Source organism: Xylocopa sonorina, chromosome 12, assembly GCF_050948175.1.
Source record: "Xylocopa sonorina isolate GNS202 chromosome 12, iyXylSono1_principal, whole genome shotgun sequence".
Lineage (NCBI taxonomy): Eukaryota > Metazoa > Arthropoda > Insecta > Hymenoptera > Apidae > Xylocopa > Xylocopa sonorina.
In genome coordinates this window covers 7,839,080-7,858,177 of record NC_135204.1, presented here as the reverse complement: position 1 = coordinate 7,858,177, position 19,098 = coordinate 7,839,080, and the positions used below count along the sequence as shown (strand labels likewise).

General features: G+C 38.9%; 3 protein-coding genes and 1 long non-coding RNA gene across 12 annotated transcripts in view; 2 read left to right on the top strand and 2 right to left on the bottom strand.

Moving 5' to 3' along the window:
• Positions 1-13,461, bottom strand: part of Mef2 (myocyte enhancer factor 2) — a 42,577-nt gene extending 29,116 nt beyond the window's left edge. For all 3 annotated transcript variants that reach the window (XM_076905367.1, XM_076905373.1, XM_076905372.1), the window contains exon 1: positions 13,321-13,461. The gene's annotated coding sequence lies outside the window, so the exon portion shown is untranslated. The remainder of the gene's footprint in view (positions 1-13,320) is intronic.
• On the top strand, positions 2,743-3,927 carry LOC143429888 (uncharacterized). Its single transcript, XR_013102580.1, has 2 exons — positions 2,743-3,118; positions 3,608-3,927. It is a non-coding gene; the product is annotated as an uncharacterized LOC143429888 (long non-coding RNA).
• LOC143429678 (protein mono-ADP-ribosyltransferase PARP16-like) lies at positions 13,254-17,783 on the top strand. 7 transcript variants are annotated; one of them, XM_076905378.1, is made up of 7 exons: positions 13,254-13,263; positions 15,655-15,991; positions 16,063-16,218; positions 16,455-16,664; positions 16,740-16,905; positions 17,017-17,149; positions 17,259-17,783. In XM_076905378.1, exons 2-7 carry the CDS (start codon positions 15,668-15,670, stop codon positions 17,416-17,418), a joined length of 1,149 nt encoding a protein of 382 aa, XP_076761493.1. In that variant the 5' UTR covers positions 13,254-13,263; positions 15,655-15,667; the 3' UTR covers positions 17,419-17,783. The 7 variants fall into 7 exon arrangements, with proteins under 7 accessions (XP_076761493.1, XP_076761490.1, XP_076761492.1 ...); XM_076905375.1 differs by lacking the exon at positions 13,254-13,263 and adding an exon at positions 14,292-14,513; XM_076905377.1 differs by lacking the exon at positions 13,254-13,263 and adding an exon at positions 14,293-14,509.
• On the bottom strand, positions 17,503-19,097 carry LOC143429684 (vacuolar protein sorting-associated protein 26C). Its single transcript, XM_076905388.1, has 6 exons — positions 18,860-19,097; positions 18,649-18,792; positions 18,165-18,557; positions 17,989-18,085; positions 17,777-17,902; positions 17,503-17,692 (listed from the first exon to the last, which is right to left on the bottom strand). The coding sequence occupies exons 1-6, from the start codon at positions 18,914-18,916 to the stop codon at positions 17,610-17,612; spliced, it is 900 nt and encodes a 299-aa protein (XP_076761503.1). The 5' UTR covers positions 18,917-19,097; the 3' UTR covers positions 17,503-17,609.
• Position 19,098: the final 1 nt, after the last annotated feature.

Below are 19,098 nucleotides of genomic sequence, written 5' to 3'. Positions count from 1 at the left end.
CTAAACGATCCAGGAGGGCCTGCATCCCCCCAGAGGACGTGCGCACACGTGTGTAATCCATGTTGCAGCTTAACACGAACGAGCGTGCTTTAAGGCAAGGGCACCCGTGCTTGCTACACCCGTGTACTACACGATCCGCTCCTATCAACGCTTCCTCCCTTCGATCGCTCTATTTCGGTGATCTTCCTCTTCGTTCGGCTCGTTTTCCATTTCAGACCAAGTTAGAAAGTCATATCTCTCGCTTTACATATTATGGAAATCAAGTCGTTTTACTTAACTATCGGAACGTTTACTATGCGCATAGATATGGCGCACGAACTGATTAAGTTAAATTGGGTTAAGTTAGGTTGAACACTTCGTAGGAGAAAAGAAAACGCTCGCGTTCGAGAATCATCCCCGCGAGCGGGTCCGCGGCTGTGCGCGCGGGTTAGCAACAGATGGAGGGCCGCGTGCCGCGTATTACGTATCGGCCCATAAAACGGCCAGTTATACGCGTACACACGGTACACGCTTCATCGATCAGCGAGTTACTTGCGTCATTGCGAGCTCGCGTACTCCCTGTGCTCGACGCAATTTCTTTCTTCCCTTCGATCCATCGCGAGTCTAATAAGAAGCCCAGGGAGGATTAAACAAAACAAGTGCTCGTAAAAGGAGACAAAGAGAAAAGAGAGGTCCGTTTTAATTTAATCTTGTGCGACTCGCGAGCAAATCGTAGTAATAATAATAATAAGTGGTAGTAATAATAACGAAGGATCAAAGAAAGAGCTCGCAGTGGAGAAACAAGACCATTATGGACTAACATGGATGGATCATTTACGGTTAGAACGAATTAATAAGAACATATTAAACTTGCAAGACCAAGTTCCGACTGAAGTGTACCAAGAAAAAAAAAAAAGAGAAAAAATAGGGGAGAAAGGAGTAACACCGATAAACCGGTGGGGAATCGACGATTGTCTGGAGTCGTTTGTTCGTGGCTAGAACGAGGCACGAGCGAGGAGATGTTGGCGCGAGTGCAACGCGCCATATTCTTTGTCCTATGACACGACGATGTTAAAGCTCCGTGGCTAAATTTAAACGCAGCCGCCAGGGCTGAGTCTAAGACCGAGGCTGAGCAGGAGCAGCCGCCAGAAACCAGAGCACGTGCTTCAACTAAGTGACGTGTGCCTTCCTCCCCCTGGCACCCTCCCTCACCCTTTTACCCCTTTACTCCTCCCTCCGCCCCCTCCAACCTTTCTCTCTGTCTGTCCGACCGGTTGTAACGGTTTCTTCGTGTGTTCTACGCACGAAGATTCGCGTGGATAAACGGCACCGACGGCCAGGTGGAATCCAGCAGACCTGGAGGTGAGAACCAATCGATGCGAAAAACGCAGCTACTCAGGCTCCATTTTTTAAAGATGATACATTATGAACATTGATATTTGTGGTTAAATGAAAAGGATCGATTTGGGATTCAGCTAAAAGCTTGAAACGCGTAATGGAGAAAGTGGCGATATGGAATTACTCTGTCGATAAATTGGAGACCTACCGTAGGAACGTCTTATTCCATAATAAAAGCTATTCTACCTGTTTCGGTTGTTTCTGTTGATTGAAACAATTTATAAGATAGACCTCTGACACCTCTGCGTGACTGTAGATAACGATTACGCGCGTAGTTATTCATTTTGGCCGCTTTTTACACGTGACATCGGTATTTAGCTCTAGTTCTGAAGTGCAGAGTTGATACGAACGAAAGAGGAAATTGTTGGCATCATGTTTGGTATGGCAGACATCGTGTAGAGGAATTTTTGGTGGAGTGTGTTAGTGAGCCCCGTGATTCGGTCGAATGTTCCGGGGAGAGGTTTTGGTGGAAGTCGAGGAGTTTCGAGATGTTGGGGCTTAATCTGTTGGGCGTTTTGGAGTTGCCGTTGCGTTGGGGGAGTCTGAGAATCCTGAGATTAATGTCCTCGATGCGATTAGTATGAAAATTGACAACGGCTTTGATGCCAGAATCGATAGTGAACGGATTATGCATTTGAACTGGTATTAGCCTGAAATAGAGAACAGTGGAATATTGAAGTGGGCATTAATAACGGAACCAATACTTAAATTTATATCAAAATCGATAGTAAATTCGATAATTCCATAGATACGATAACTGATGCCTAAATTAACCCTTCGACACTGAGATTAATATTGAAATAAAGACCAGTACTAAAATCGATACAGTGGTTAATATTAAAATTCACATTTGGACAGATCGAGAAAGACTAGGAACGCGCGTGGCAACTGCGTCTTGGCGCGATTTACTTATTCGTCAGCCGAGGCGCGCGTAATTAGCGTTACGATCAATCAATTTCCCAGCTGTAAGTGAACCGAACAGTTGCGGGAGTTGGTACAAACATCCTGCACCTCACACGTGGCCTCAGCCGACTGTAGGACACGTGTGCCTCTCTCCTACAGCGACATTTCTCCATAGAATCAGCCCTTCGATAACCCACGAGCGACATCCTAATAGAAATCTGATACGATGCGGTTCGAGGTCCTCCTCTCCATCACCGGCTTCGAGCTTGACTGGAAATCAATTTACACGCGTAGCAGATGATACTCCGTCGTTACCTAGCCTTACCTAGCCTGTTTTTAAGGAAATACTTTCGTTCTCTCACGTTAAATATATCATAATTAAATGCAAATTTCTTTTCGCAGAAAATCGATATCCAAATGATTAAACCAATCAATACCATTAGAAGGTAAAAGTGGAAAGAGTTGGAATTAATGCGAATGGATACGAAGAGCATGGTGGGAGGGCAATGCAAGGGATCGAAGGGCCCCACGTCGTCGGTTACGGGACCCCACGGTTCGCCAGGGCCAACGCGACGCGGCCCCAGACGCGTATCAGTGCGATCCCGCGACGTTCCCTCGCGGCCGCATGGAACCGAAAGCAAAACGTTCACACGTGCGCGGAATAAAGAAAAGGGATGAACTCCTTGGCGGTCATGCTTTACTCCTCCTCATCCTTCGAGCAGTTTATTTTCCCCAGGCTTTCGTCGCGCGAGTTTCCACGTCTTTCGCACTTTCTTCGCCAGATACCGCGACTGCTGTTTAACGAAGCCGAGTGGCAAGGTCACATCCATCTAACGAGGTACGTCTAATAATTGATACAACGATTGCTAACAAGTACTACGCGAAGCTGGCACGAGTAAACAGTAGAATATCAGAGGAAATATGAACCGATATATTGTTTTTTTTTTTTAATCTCCTCAGTTCTTATCGTGGAAACATTTTATTTCATCTGCGAATTATTGCAAAGCCTGTTTCCATGAAAATGTATTGTCAGGAATTTTGTGAACCGGATTGGATTCTATGCATTGATCATAATAATTCTTCTGATAATTTGCTGATAAGGATTTCGACTCGATAAATCCTCGGATACAAAGATGAACGTAAAATCAAGCAGACAGAAACATGGCATTTATGAAAAAAAAGAACAGAAAACAAGCAGATAAAAAGTAACATTACAAAAAGAGAAGATACGGAGGATAGTCTACCGAAGTTACTACTAAATACCAGCTAAAAAATTCTCCAAGTGCAATCAAGGGAGCGATAAGGTTAAAAAACGAGCTATCCGCAGGGATTCCTCTGTTGCTCCCTGAGTGTCCCTCTTTCGGGCGCGCGCAAGCAAACTGGAGCTTGAAACGCGATACTCGACGCGAGATACGCGGCCGATTCTACTCGAAGCGAAGCAGAATGAACGCGCGCGCGGCGCGGCGCGGCTCGCCGGGCGGGAAGAGAGGGAAAACGAGGTGGCACGAAGGAAGAGGGTCGGGAAAAGAGGAAAACAAGAAGAGGGAGGCTCGTGAGTTGAGTGAACGCACACTCGAGCCGCGTGTACACGGGAGGGAGTGGAAAAGCAACTCGCGCGCGAACACGTACACGTACACTTTCCTGTACGTGTACAGGCACATGTGAAAAGGGAGAGGGGAGAGGGGAGGGGGAGAGATCTCGCCGCGAACCGTGAAACCACGTTTATTCCAAACGTAGACTCTCTACGAGTCTTCTTCTGTTTCCTCTTTCCCTTCTTCTTTTCCAGGCACCGTCTAACGAAATCGTTCGGAACGAAAAAAAAAAAAAATTCACCCTCCGCTTTTCTCTTTTCTTACTCTCTTATTCTATTCGAATTCAGCATGGGCTTCCCTTTACCTGGCCAGGTGAGAACTAATTAATTTGCGAGGAATGAGGAGGAATTTAGCAGCGGGCTTATTCCGAGAAGAGACAATTATGGGAACTTTGTTGCGCATAATGCCCTGTGATGGTACACATTATGAAGATTGGGTGATTAGCTTGTAATACATATAATAGGTAGTTTGAATTGAAAAGGTTTTTAAAAATGGTGGATAGAGGAACGAAGCTTTTTATGGTGTTCGTTTAAGCGTGTTTGAGTTTGATGATCTTGGTACGTAAAAAATTTACATTTTACTTTAATGATCATGTATGATTACTTTCAAGGAAAAATATAATATTTTCATTTATTTATGCTTTACTGAAAGAGTGGATTTTTTACGTAATTTCATGTTGACCTTTCCCCGGGTTTAGAAAAATCCAATTAAAAGCTATCTTTTTTTTTTAAATTATTTCCACCCACACTCAGGTGATTTTCGTTTCCCAGAACAATCTCTCGAATAATACATCACAGCTTGCCTACGGATACACGTATGACATATACTATGATATACGATTTTTCTGTAAACTATCTCTCGTACCATATGTCATAACCACTGTGCCAATACCAATTCAGTAAAAAATATAGGATTTAATAAAAAAAATTAAAAAAAAAAAAATAATAAAACAGCAGAATATTAAAAGAAAAATTGCCAAACAGTATAAGTAGCTAATAGCACAGAATATTACATCTAGCTTTCAGAAGCAGAGAGGATTAGATCATCCTCGGTTTGTTTTTTATTTCAACTTACGTACAAGAATAGTATTTCCTGTCGACATGTAATTGAAAGTAATGTATAATATGCGTACAATGTACGTACCCAAGTACAATGCATATAAGATATGCAGTTAAAAAGAAATATTATCTTATCTAGTCATTCTCAATCAAGCTCACAATTTGGTACACTCCCCGGTCTCTCAGTTCTCCGTTTCCCCCATAAAACCTGCACTATGCAAAATCTCTAGCTGGTTCTCATTCTGGTGTCTCCAATTACGCGCATTACCATACTAGCCAATGATCTACCCGCGTCCTCCCAGCCGGAGGATACTCCCCGAGCAAAATGTCCCCGTGGAAGTCTCCCCTTAGCTCTTTCCTCGAACTTGCCATAACTCTCTCCGTTTCCCACCCCACCACCTACGGTACTCTCGCGTGCACGCGTCTAACGCGTCGCACAGGAGCCCACACAAACACGCGGAGTAAGAGAAACAGACAGAGAGGAGCAGTGTATAAACGAGTGTGCGTTGTACGGTTAGCAGAGGAAGAGAAGAGAGGAGAAACGAGCTGGCAGATGTTGGGCGCGTGCGGCGTCGAACCTTTTAAGGCGCGATCACTGGACGCCCGGCGTCGCAACGGCCCTCCCCGCGACGCTCTTACCCCCACCGTCGGCTCGACTCTCCTTGCTCTTTCTCCTCCTCTTTCTCTCTCTTTTCTTGCTCCACCTCGGGGAGCACCTTGAGAAGTCGAACCGCGCGCGCTACCAGCCTCCACGAAACCTCATCTACCTCTTCTACTTGCCTTACCCGACGCTACACAACACGCTCCTTCCGTCGCGTGGCTCCTCCGCGCCTCAGCGACGTAAGCTTTCGACTCGTTATTCGCTACGAGTCTTCTACCTTTTCCTTTTTCGTCTCTCTTTCGACTTTGATTTCGAGGATTGGGTGGTTCAGTAGTTTGAGACCGTTTGATCTGCGGAGAAGGGATGAGAATTGAATGGTGACACGAATGAATGTATTAGAATTGAAACGCATGGAATAGAACAGAATGTAGATTCCATAATCGCAACAAGACTGGCAAAGGTGAAAATAGATTGGCGATATTGTTACCGACAGATTGATGACAATGATAGAAACTAGGGAGACAGAATAAGCCCCAAAATCAATGAAGCAACCGTTTCATTCATCCCTTCAAATGTCCACCAAACCCTCAACCCAAGCAACGACACTGACCAACCCCTGAAACAGTCGATCGTCTCCAGCATCCCTCTCTCATCCGTGAAAATTGTATTCCTGGTACCAAGAAATCCAAGAACCAACATGAAACCAACATTCAATCCAAGACAAAGGGGCTCTCCAGAAATAGCTCGGTCCCAAATCTTCCCCAAGATTAAGCAACAAGCTATCCTCCCGAGCTATCTTTTTCAATAACACACCTACCGATCCATCAGTCGAGGGGGACAACGGAGCAAATAGAAAAAAGGAAACACGAGTAAAAGGTGCGATCAGAGGAGAAAAGGAAGAAAGTCGGAGGCGTCGCACGTGGCCGATAGGACCACGTGGGCTTTCAGCCTACGTCACCGGCCGAACCGACATCCCATCGCGTATTGATTGAGAGTGGCCATGGTCGTTTCCATGACGACGTTTCTTTTACCTGCCGACCGACACACGCCCGTCCCGTTGTACATACACGCGGTACACCTTTCCGCGCGTGTATACAGAAAGGTAGAGAGCTACCTATCTAACTGGTACGTAGGTAGCAACCTTAGGGGAACGTAGGTGTACGTAGGTGCGCGTGGTACCTGCGCGAGGATCGTAGCCCGCTTTTCTCACCCTCCACCGCCGTATCTACTAGCGAACTCCACGTACACACGTACGGGTAAAACCCCCTGTGCTCCACCCTCCGTCATCCTTCTTTTCGAACCCTATCAAGCTGTCCTATCTGCACGGTGTATCGAGTGAATCGGATCGGATCCTCGATAGAAATCTCTGAAGCGTGCACGTTGCCGTACCACGCGTGCAAAATTTATAATCGACCCCTCGATACCGTGCCGTGACGCGTATGTACCCTCGACCCGCTCACCACCCCCTCGAGGCGGCACACCCCCTCCGGCACCGTGGATCGGATGCGGTACGGTGTGCACGATTACAGTGGATTCGTTTTGTGGGGCACCTTGCGGTTGTTATGCATCGTGTTTTGTACTCGCTTAGGGTTGCGATACCGTATGCGTTCTATATACCATATTGTACGATCATTTTCATGGGATTCGTACTCTGGGAGTAAGACTGATTCCTGATCCGAACGAAGGAAGGTGGTAGGGATATCGGCGGGTCTGGCGTAGCCTGTCATTCAAACGTTGACTCGGGCTGGACTTTTCTGTTACAGGGAGGGAACATAATATAAATGTTTATCGGATCGGTGTTGAAGACTTGTTTAAGGAAGGCAGAAGGGTGAAGGCTGGTAGTCGGTATTCGATTGTGAGAGATAGTAAGACACGGTACTTATTCAATATTTTTCGAGAGATATAATTAATCCTCCTATTGAATGCATTAGACCCTCGTGAATCTGTCTCATGGACCGATCCTTCTTCGGAGGATCGTCCTGGAGACTTGCATTGTACGCACCGTCAAAGACAGCAGGTCAATTGCAGAAATTTCATCACCGCGACGGCGCTTCGACGATGGCCGTGTCCACGACAAAGCCTCTTTTATTTATCGACGGAGAATAATAACAAAATCGACCGGATTCGTGCACGTTAAATCGCGGAAGGTGAACCCAGCAGCACGTGCTGCCAACACGTGGTGAACGGGTCCATGGACAGGGGTGGGAGGAGGATCGTGGCTAAGGGTGGGGGGACGGATGGTGCACGAGGGGTGGGGCGACGAGAGGTGGGGTGAGACGGACCAATTCCCGCGCGAATACTTACTTTTTGTCACAGTACATACAGTCATCAATGAGGATACAATGCTATACCGTAGGATTATTCAACACCTTGTTAGGGACGCAAACTATAATCTGCCGATATAATGAAAGACAATAATTTGATAGAAAACTGACGGGATATCGTTAAAATGGGAACGGGACGAGGTAGGTTCTCGATAAAACATACTGTCCTAATTAATCGAAGTAACTAGAATAAGTAACGCGAGTGTTACGTTAAATTTTAAAGCTACCAGGAATTTATCCTGACGTTTCAATTTAAAATATATAAGAGATCAACTTCCGTTCCCTGTACTAATGATAATTACATGATTATAACAATGGCAAACGCGAGATGTAGAGCTATATATAGCATCAGCTAATCCGCTAATATGAACGCTGAAACTGAAGCTCAAACAGTGACAATACGTAGACACGTAATATAACTAATATAACGATAAAGGCATGTATACGAATTCCACGAAATTTCTAAACGTAACCCATCTGAAAGCCTGCGTACAATATCCAATACCACACGGTGAACAGACATAATCAGAATGCTATAATGCGCGTGTAATTGTGCTCGAAAAACGGGCACCCTTGCGCACGTGTATTAACACGTGGTAATAGGGCGCCACGAGCCCCGAATAAAGGGGAGGACAGGGAAGTGACGTAAAATAAAACGAGACGGACAGAAGGTTCTCCGTATTTTTTGCACAGAGAGCAACAATGATAACAACAAGGAGCCTGCGTCAACCGTGGTCGATTGTCGACGAACTTCTCGTTCGTCCAGCTACTTGACCCTCAGGTGCGTGTACTTACGCGACTGTAAAACGGCAGACTTTTGACTACAATGACACGTCCGTAACGCACATGAGAGTAGGCGGAAGAAATCATCGGAGTTGCGTTCAGATTTACGTCAATCGTGACCCGATGCGAGAATGCGAGCCTCAAAGACGGCCCTCGCTTTAACCAGGAGGTAATGGAAGGATGGGGGGGGTGGCGGGGAAATGACGGTTAAAAGGAAGACGAGCCTGGACGCGTTTTTTCCGATACTACAGAGAGAAAGAGAGAGGACGAGGAGTGGTTTCTAGCGAACCGACATCCGGTTCTTCGACGGACGTAACGCGCGGGAACATGGCCACCATGGGAAGCGGAAGACCGGGGGTGGAATGAGGAAGGAGAAGTTCTGCTTCTCCCCTTTAAAGTTTAAATGAATATTAGAAGACCAGGAAAATTGTAGATTGGACATTTTTTTTAATTCCATCGAGGTTCTTATTTTATTAAAATATAATTCGTTTGAAATAAGCATCGAAGTAGGAAGGGAGAGTTCTTCCTTATTCCTGACAGAAAGAGTATCTCTGCAAATCTCTTTGCCACGTTCCGCTAGAATGGAAATATTAACGAGATGAAAATTCCACGTAGATGCAATCTTTTAATGTTCCACTCTTCCCTCTTTTTTTCTAATGTATCAACTTTCAACCTTTTCGAGACTGGCACTTTTTCTACGGCTAAAAAGGAATGGTCTGATTTAGGAATGATATAATTTAGAAATTAGATTTATACAATTTTTGATATATTATTAGCCTATCCGCAGACTAAATTTCCTATCGATACTTTCCAAGTTTAGTCTCGAAACAGAAATATTCTGCGAGTATTTAGCCAATGCTATTACGTATGTACATAACTTAATCTCTGGAAAGCAATTTTTGAATATGTGGAAGTTGGACAGTAGACAGCTGAGGAATTTGAAAGTAAAAAATTTCGACAAATAAATGTAGATACTTATACTGGTAAAATAACGAGTTAAACTTCTACTAATATATCATTTATGCAAAACTGTTCATGAATTTAGGTGAATTGTCATCTTTTGACCAAGATATAATTTAAAACATGACTCATTGATAATAAAAAAAAAGTCAATTTTTCATTGCCAGACCACTATGACACTTGTGCGTCTCGTTTCAAATCCCGACATAGAGCAATCGAACGCCACAGCTCGTTCCCAGCTGAGGCTCGAATTTTCGCTCAGTGGAACGACCAAGCAAAATACGAAAAATACAATTCGTCGATAGGATGCGACACACATACTACGTCGAATGATATTTTATCACGGATAACCCATCTATCCCGGTTCCAAGAATACACGTAGGCCCGGTGAATTATTAAGGCGCGCGTCAGAATTGCAGAGTGGCCGAATCAAATTAGTCGGCGCCCGGTCCCATTAAAAGATCCCGGCAAATCGCTTTAAATGTTATTTCTAAATTCACCATCGATCGCGCGGCAGAACGCTGGTCCTGGTCGATCCGCGGTCGGTTTATTCGGTTCCTCCCGCTTATTTGGGACCGCGTGAACCCCCAAACTGTGCCAACATCACCGGGACTTGCTAAAATTTATGAAGACGCAGTTGACGTTGATACGGAAAATTTGATTACAGTCGCTCGTTATTTTTTTTACCGTTTATTTGAGACACTTGATAACTTCTCGTAGACGCAATTTTTAGAAATGAAATAGAAAGATGCGAGGAGCATTAGTATCCCTATTGAACGTCTGATTTAATTAGCGAAGATTTCGCGTTTGACTGATCTACTTGGAACGGTAATGGTGATGTAATATTTATGCGAAGGTTGAGAGTCCTTCTGGAGAGATATTAAATATAATAAAAGGTGAGATGGAAACTATTTTTATGAAATTGAAAAAATGTATTCGAACTAATGGAACTTATTTAGTAATACCTTGTGCCCTAAATATCGAATATGTTTAACCGCAACAAGGATCAATAAAAACAGAGGAAAGTGGTACAAATGGGCAAGAAATATTATTAATAATGCTTTAGCGAAAACTAATACCCTTTAAACAATTAAAAAAGAACGCGTTGCACGCGTTTTGGAAAGATAGTATGCAGTTCTCGCAGCTTGCATAATGTTTCGAAAATGAATGACGTCAGTGGTTGGGGTTGTTCTCGGGAAGGTTATCGATGAAACTGTTCTTTCTCTCCAGCGAGTGGGTGGGATCGATGTCGAGCCCGACGTGCACAATTTCTTCGTGGAATTTTTATGAACTTCGGGCTTTTTTGGGTGCAACGAGAAAGGTGTGACTAAATTATTGGAGGGCGAAAGGTGAAAGACATTCGTAAAATCGAACAGATGTTTTATGTAATTCGGGTAATTGAACGTACTTCGAATTTCAAAAGTTAAGACACGGCTCTATCCAGGTAAATTTCGAAAATAATGAAAAGAGTCAACGATTTGATTATACGCGTTTCAACGATTTGCATAGGCTCGAGAGCCCATATATTGTAACACTCTTTGTACCACGAGGTCGTGTAATTCTTTGTGGCGAACAAGTCGCGCATTATTACGCAGGTTCAAGTTCCGCGAGATTCTACGATAAGTCTTGATCTGATACAGCGCCAAAATGCGCGTAACGGACTAACGGATTGATTCCCATGTTACTTCCTTTCGCCGCGTGAAAGACCGCCTTCCCACTTCGCACAGTATCGTCACTGTATCTCGTTTCTTTGACCGGTTCGAGAAAACTGCGTTCAAACAGGATTCAACGAATAACCGAACTTCTATCGGTCACTAATCGATCAAGCTCGAGGTTACAACTTTTCTAGTTTTGTAGATTCGACACCTTCATCTGACGATTTAATTCGGATCGTTCTTTTTTAATATCTTAAGCGGGATATTCTCTGAATCTCTCTTCCTCTTGAGTATTTAGAAAGACATATGAAACAAATTTCACTATAAACAACGCGAAAAATTTTTAAAAGCATCGAACGCAATATCTTCGTAATTATAAGATGAGTAAATGATACAATTCTTGACTCAAAAAATACTAGAGAAGATAACTGTTTGTTAATTATGCAAGTTGAAATATATACTTTGTTTATCGGTCTCTCTCCTCTCATGTTTGTTAATTAAAAATTGATACAAAAATATTGGCATGAAAAATGCCGACTTCTGTTTTACCGATGCAGCTAGATGCAACTGAGATCTGTGTCTACAGGTGGCAGCATCTCGCAGTTATTTACAAAATTTCCAATGAAAATATAAAAAAAAAACAAGAATATTCACATTTTGGATCAAAGAAATAAATTACTCAAAATATTCTTCCTTAATAATTTTCACACACATCTTATTATATACCACATAGTTTTAACGAATAAAGATCATTTTAAGTGCATTCATTATAAAATTACCTTTTATTCTCACTCATAAAAACTACTAAACTATCTTAACGTTAAAAATATTGTCAAAATATTGCTTAAAAAATCATTATTATGTGACCGACATCGATTCATAAAAATTGGTACATATATTTAGATGCATGTATAAATTTCTTGAAACTGCTACTTGGTAAAAGCAAGATTCCAGTATTTTAGAATATAATGTAAAAAATTGACATACAAACAGAACTTCATAATGTTAATCTATTTACACAAAAAAAAAGTTTGTAACACAAGACACGCCAATGAGGAATACAAACTCCTTACGTTAATAGCATCCACTGCATAAACATAAAAACAATCATAATGTTTGAACTATGTTATGTAAACTATAAGGATGAAACACTATATCATTTTAATTTGCACAAAGATCAATGAAAGTATCTAATTCTTTCATCAAAGTGTCAATACTTTTTAACATTTATCCATAAATTCAATTAAATTCACAAACCCTTACTTATTCATTTGTTAGAGTTCTAATAAGTATTAAACAATTCTATTAGCAGAATATATCTATGGTACATTAAAATACAATTATGGTAATGTAATATATGTAAATGTTATGTTAATGGATTTATTAAAAATAGCATTTATTGATCAACAAAAAATACTTTCTCATAGTATTCACGAATACAAAAAAAAAGAACTTATTAAACATTCCAACGTGAAATTAAAAATACCTCGAATAGCCATTATTACTACATAAAAAAAACAAGGAAACATTCTTTCTCAAAATTGTTGTTTTAAGAGACACGGACATGGGACAACCTTCTGGAGATCATTGTTTGTGACAGACGAAAGAAAACTTAACGGAAAACAATTACACGATTGCTTCGAGAATGATATTCGACATTGTATTCGAAACGGTGAAAACAATCTGACAGAGAATTATATCCGAATGAAAATAGGACCTGTCATTTTCAATTGTGCCTTCGGGGGAAGATCAATATACCGCGTAATGAAAAAAACTCTTGATCCGTCGAATTCATTCGATCGCATATAACTCGCAAATTGTATCGTGGGTGCTTCGAAACAGCCGACATTAAGACATGGACTACAGAAACGAGCTTTTTTTCCCTGAAAATCGTGAACGCTTCCTACGCGTATGTGTGTATGCGTACGTGTGTGCACATACGCGTACGTAGTGTGCCCGTTCACGTACGCGGCACGGATGGCGTGTGTGTGAAGGCCATGTTAACAGACTGTAAGTCAACGAATGACTTCTGTGACGATAAAAAACAGGGGAGTATGATTTACTTACGATTTTCACCGGCTAGTCCGCGGCTCCTACAGAGCTTTTCCGTGCAGTTATTTCACTTTCCACATTATTACGTCCACGGTAAAAAAAAAAGGAACGGCGAGAGAGCGAGTTTGATCAAAAGCACAATTTTCGTGACGTCATCGGTGGCCGGGCATGCGCAGACCGATTTCGGTGTTTTTCCATTTACCGCGGAAACACGTGTGGCGATGTCGCTTTTGCTTCGTCTGCTTCCTTTTTCCTCCGTTTCTTTTTTTCTCCGCTTGTTTTCCCCGCCGCGAGCACTACATCGCTAAGAGGTACGCGACATTATCGCGACGACGCGGTATCGTCCGTTGCGAATTTCGTCTGCGATTATTCGCGAGAGCCAGCACGGCTGCCGACATCTATCCATCCACTCCCACTTGTTAAGTGACGTACACTGACGTCATCGATAGTTTACCTTGAAGCATGACATTGAGCTGCACGGCTGCCAATCGCATCATCCGATTTCCCTATGCGACGCGTTCACATGGAGATTGCGCATTACACATTCTGCACCATCGTCAATCAGAATTACGCATCGCTGTTTTCTTTGCCTGTAGAACACAAAAATCGTCAGAAGATTTATAGAATTGTAACATTGGACATCTAATAATGTATTAACAATGTAACAGGCAATATATATAAATATTTTTGTTGAATCGTTTCAATAGGTGTTTCGATGAGCTACAAATACAATGTAAATAAAATTTATTCGAACATAAATTTGTATTATCGTATTATCGCGTATTATGATAATACACGATTCAAAATATATGTGTGCATCTATAATTTATAACATAATAACATAATAATATAACATCTGTAACATATAAAAGTATTATTATTGTTATACTTAGTTTAATATTATTAAGTATACCTTTGATTTTGTTACATTTATTTATCGTATCACTTAGCAAATAGAATGCGTTTCGTTATATCAGGATATATTTAGTAATGCAAAAGAGAGAAACATCGACGTAACAAACGAACGCAAAAAAAACAGATGTAATCCGTGGTGGGAACCATGAAACTTCAGGATAATGGTCACAATTTCAATAACAAATTCGTTGTAACGCAAGATTAATCCCTGATTCCTTTTCATAATTAATTACCTTTTCATTCATAATCACTGTACAAATTTTCATTTTGATGATGCACGTCGTGGACAGTAAGTACGTTACATGCCGCTGAAAGAATGTAATACACCTTAAATATAACTTAGCCCTGTTATATAAGTAAAAATTTCGAGGTTTAATCGTTATTTTTTTTTTGTAGACATTAAAATGAAACATGATTATAAAAATATTGAATTTCGCGACGAAATAATATACTAACTTAACCATAGATTGAAGAAACCATTTCGAAAATGCATATTAAAATACTGTTAACCTTTATGATCCTCTGATAGTTACCTATTTTTCCAAAAGTTTTGCGTAATTTGTGTAATTAATGTTGAAACGAAATTTTGTTATTAATTGCAAGTTATTATTGCTACTTTTAATTATTCGTGGAGAAGCTACGTGTATACGAATTTTGAATAATTTTGAATAAAAGAGCATAAACATTAGGCAACTGCTAGGACATAAATATTCCTACTCAACTGAAAATTTTCTTGGTCAAATACATTATTTTGCATTTCGTTTCCTCAATGTTGTATCACTGATTAAGAATCACATTATATCGGAGAAAGTTACGTGGATGTATCGTTTGTAATACACGAATGATAGCGAACTCTTTTTTAATTCGTTACTTTATAAATTCTTTTTGTACATATACGTTTTCGTATTTTTTGTTGGCCATTTTTTCTATTTTTACGTAACAGTGGCAAATTACTAAGTGATTAATAAACAGTAGAATAAATTAGAAACATACTTCTTTCAATGTATACATGAAATATATAATTTCATAAGTACAAAATAAACTTGTTTTTTTACGCCAATAGTATTGTTATTGCACGTTTAACATTAAATTTAAGTTATAATGTTTTTTGTAAATGTATACCAACATTTTCTGAGTAATGTTACAATAATTTAACTATAATTTCATACATTTTGATATTTTACGCAAATACGATGTTACTTTCAAAATTTCTATCCAAATCCGGCAAATATTTTAGTAGTTGAAACAAAGATCATCAGAAACATAATTACAATACAAGACAATCAAGTTAATTTAACATGGAGTAGGTAGTTCTCCAATCGAGATTAAATAAAAATTAAAAATATATATATAATATATTGACTAATTTAATCATCATTGTTAATGCTTTTGGGTTCATATAATGTATAATAATGTATATGTATAATAATATAGATTTGATTCACCAATGATGGATGGTGCAAGCAAGAAACAAAGTGATCAGAATGACAAAGAAAAGGAGAAAGAAAATAATGAAAATTCATTGGATTATAGAATTTCCAAAGAATCGGATATAGATATGCTATACATGGCTCGTTTAGATTCCACAAGCCCCGAAGATGTTGAGAAAAAGGTTCAATGCCTAAAGCATATTCTGGAGAAAGATCTAAGAGCTGCTGATCTAAAATGGTCCTTATTTGTAGCAGCTTGTAACACATATCGTTATGATACCTGTTTAAAACCTTTCCCACCAATGTACATAAAAAATGAATGCAAGGACATTGAAGCTTTGGTAGAATATTTTCAAACTTAAGTCTGATTGTTTTCATTATTTTTACATTAAAGGCTAAATTTTAATTGTAGAGAAAGGCTATAGAAGTAATCCCTCCATTGGCTGTAATATTTAAGGTATTATCAGAGCCAGATGTCTACAATAAATATGGAACAGTTATAGACTTGTTACATTGGGTTTTAGTGCGTCTGAGAGATCCTTACATAAAAAGTATCAAAAAAGAATGTGTAAGTTTCATTATAGAAGCATGGATGTTTATGTAAATTCATTGTTTCTTGTATGTATACTTTTAATGTTTCATCTACTTTGCTATTCTGCATTATTTTACACATCTAAATTTTTCATAAATATGTAAACATCCACAATCTAATAGCATCAATATTAAACTTTGATTTCAATTCTAATCTACATTTGTATGATTAATTAAACCATGTGAAAATTTGAAAAAATTTTTATAATGTAGTATGACACAGTATTGAGAAAAGTACCTTCAGAAATGTCAGTAGCTACACCAAATTTAATATTCCAAGTTGCAAGTACAAAACAATCTACTTCAGAGGACAGATGGAAAACAATTGCTCAAGATCATACAACATTTTATGCTTATCATGGTAGTCGTTTAGAGAACTTTCATTCCATAATACACTACGGTCTACAACAGAATATGTGTAAGGTAAAATGTTCTGGAGAAACAGAATTTTTTAACATACACTTTAATAAGATAAATTATTATAATAAATTTCTTTAGAAATCACTATTTGGTAAAGGAATATATCTTTCAAGCGAATTAGGTGTAAGTTTACCATATAGTCCTGTTGGCTATGGATGGGGAGGTAGTGTGCTAGGAAGTGAAATGAGCTGTATAGCTTTATGTGAACTTATTAATCACGGAGATATAAAGACTGGAGATTCAGGTAAGTGTATACATTCATTCCTCAATTTACCTAAAGTATTGGTTTTAAATGATTTTTTTACATAGCTGAGATGAAATATCATTTACTATTTTGTATGTAATAATTTTATAGAGGATAATGCCAGGAGTATGGTTGCAGATTCTGTAGGTGGAAGAGTACCAAATAAATATTATTTGGTAACAAATAGTGAATTAGTAAGGGTTCGGTATCTCCTTATTTACAGCCAGCAAGTTCAAGGAGTACGGTAATTGCAATATTTTGTTATTTTTATACATTTTCTTGTTGAATACATTAATATATTACACAAATATGAATTAATAATGCAAACAAAACGAAAATGGACAATATTTTAGATGTACTGAAAACAAAGGATTGCTATCATGGTTTAAACAACACAAATTATTAACATTTGTTCTTGGTTACGTGGTGCTACTAGCTTCAGTTGGATTGACCCACAACAAGCAAGTGGAGAAATATTATAAATTATTTGTGCAAAAAGTTGGACTAGAGTAAAAAGAACTTTTTATTAAACTGAGTTGTCTCTTCCTTAATACATGTATTAAGGGAAAAATTGTTTTCTATATTTTTTCAATGAAATTTAACATAAAACAATAAAATTTATTATAAGCTATATATATATATATATACAATTTGTAAATAATATACACATAATTTATATAAAATTCTATACTTCTGTACAAAATTTAATACCTTGATAATATTATTGGAAAGTTTTCTGTGACCAAGTAATCATCTTCAAATATTACGATTAAATTCACTTCGAATTCTGTAAGGAGATATAATGCAATTCATTTCATCACTGGAAATCATATCAAATTTTTTGAAATAAAATTTTTTAGAATGATCTTACCAACTTTAAAATTACTCGTACTCAATGTAGGACATGTAAATAACCTGGGGAATATCATATATATCGGTATAGGTAAATTTGTGCAAACATTTCCTTCTCCAATTTGTATGTTTTGTATTTCTGTAGCTGAAATAAATGTAATATTATAAGATGATGATGATGAAAGTGCTACCATCTTCTTATCACCTTTAAAATCTTTGCAACAATCTTACCATCTCTAGAATAACCCTCTGCACAGCCACATGTCTCAACTCTCACCAATTGCAATTCAATTGACTTTATCACAGCCTCACAGTGTTCGATTACCACCTTTCATTAAAAGATATTATTTCATACTAGTACACTAAATGCTAATGTATATCACATACAATACTAATGTACTACTTACTTCTCCTGTTAAAGGTTCAGAAATCTTACAATACAATGAACCTAGTTTCCCAGAAATACAAAATCTTGGTACGTTAGTTCTGTCTCTTGCATTTTGTAGAGATTCTGGCATAATTTTAAAACATACTGGTTTAACTGATTCTTTTTGTATCTTAGGCGGTATTTTGTCTTCTACTATAAACTCTAACGATTTGCATACGTCTTTTGCTAAAAAACTTCTTTTTATCTCACAACGTATAAGATACTGGATATTTACGAAAACTCCATGATATGTTTCATATAAGGATTTAGTGCCCCTAGGTTTCAATGGTAATTCGAACGGTATTTCTGTTCTACCACTTGGTATTTTACCACTTGGAGCGACGTCCAAAGTATATTGAACTAACTGTATTGGCTGAAAATGTGCCATAATATAATCGAGGAAATCACTTCATATACACTGATTTCATAGCAATTATTGTAGACATTCATGAATTGAAACTAACCTTTACAGAATTATAAAAAGCTTCGAAAATGCCGAAATTCTTCGAGCTAAGTTGCAAATTAACTGATCCTTCCATACTTAGAAATATTCCATCGTGTTTAACATCCGAATTAGTTTGTAAAAGTATAAAACCAGCAACTATCTCCTAAAATATAACCTCGATACATTTTGTTCCGTAATATTATTAATTAAAATTGCACAAAAAGACGTACCCCTTCATGATATATTTTACTAGCTCGCTTTAGTTTGATGTCAATATTTATTGTCATTTTATAAATTATTATGAGTGTTAATCGATTAAAACATGTGTAACAGTTTATACGGTTGTCAGTGATGACATTTGTATAATATTACAATCTGTGTATACATATGTGATTTGCAGTATCTAAATATTTTGTTGCAATGGATTAATTAGAAAATTTACAGCGAACGTACATTTACAAAAAAATAG

Coding starts and splice junctions, on each gene's coding strand:
- LOC143429678 (XM_076905374.1), top strand. CDS start 15,062: ATGATAGCGAACTCTTTTTTAATTCGTTACTTTATAAATTCTTTTTGT. Junction 16,665..16,739: donor TACAACAGAATATGTGTAAG/GTAAAATGTTCT, acceptor AAATTTCTTTAG/AAATCACTATTTGGTAAAGG. Junction 16,906..17,016: donor TATAAAGACTGGAGATTCAG/GTAAGTGTATAC, acceptor ATAATTTTATAG/AGGATAATGCCAGGAGTATG.
- LOC143429684 (XM_076905388.1), bottom strand. CDS start 18,916: ATGACAATAAATATTGACATCAAACTAAAGCGAGCTAGTAAAATATAT. Junction 18,086..18,164: donor CTGAACCTTTAACAGGAGAA/GTAAGTAGTACA, acceptor TTTTAATGAAAG/GTGGTAATCGAACACTGTGA. Junction 17,903..17,988: donor AGAGGGTTATTCTAGAGATG/GTAAGATTGTTG, acceptor CATTTATTTCAG/CTACAGAAATACAAAACATA.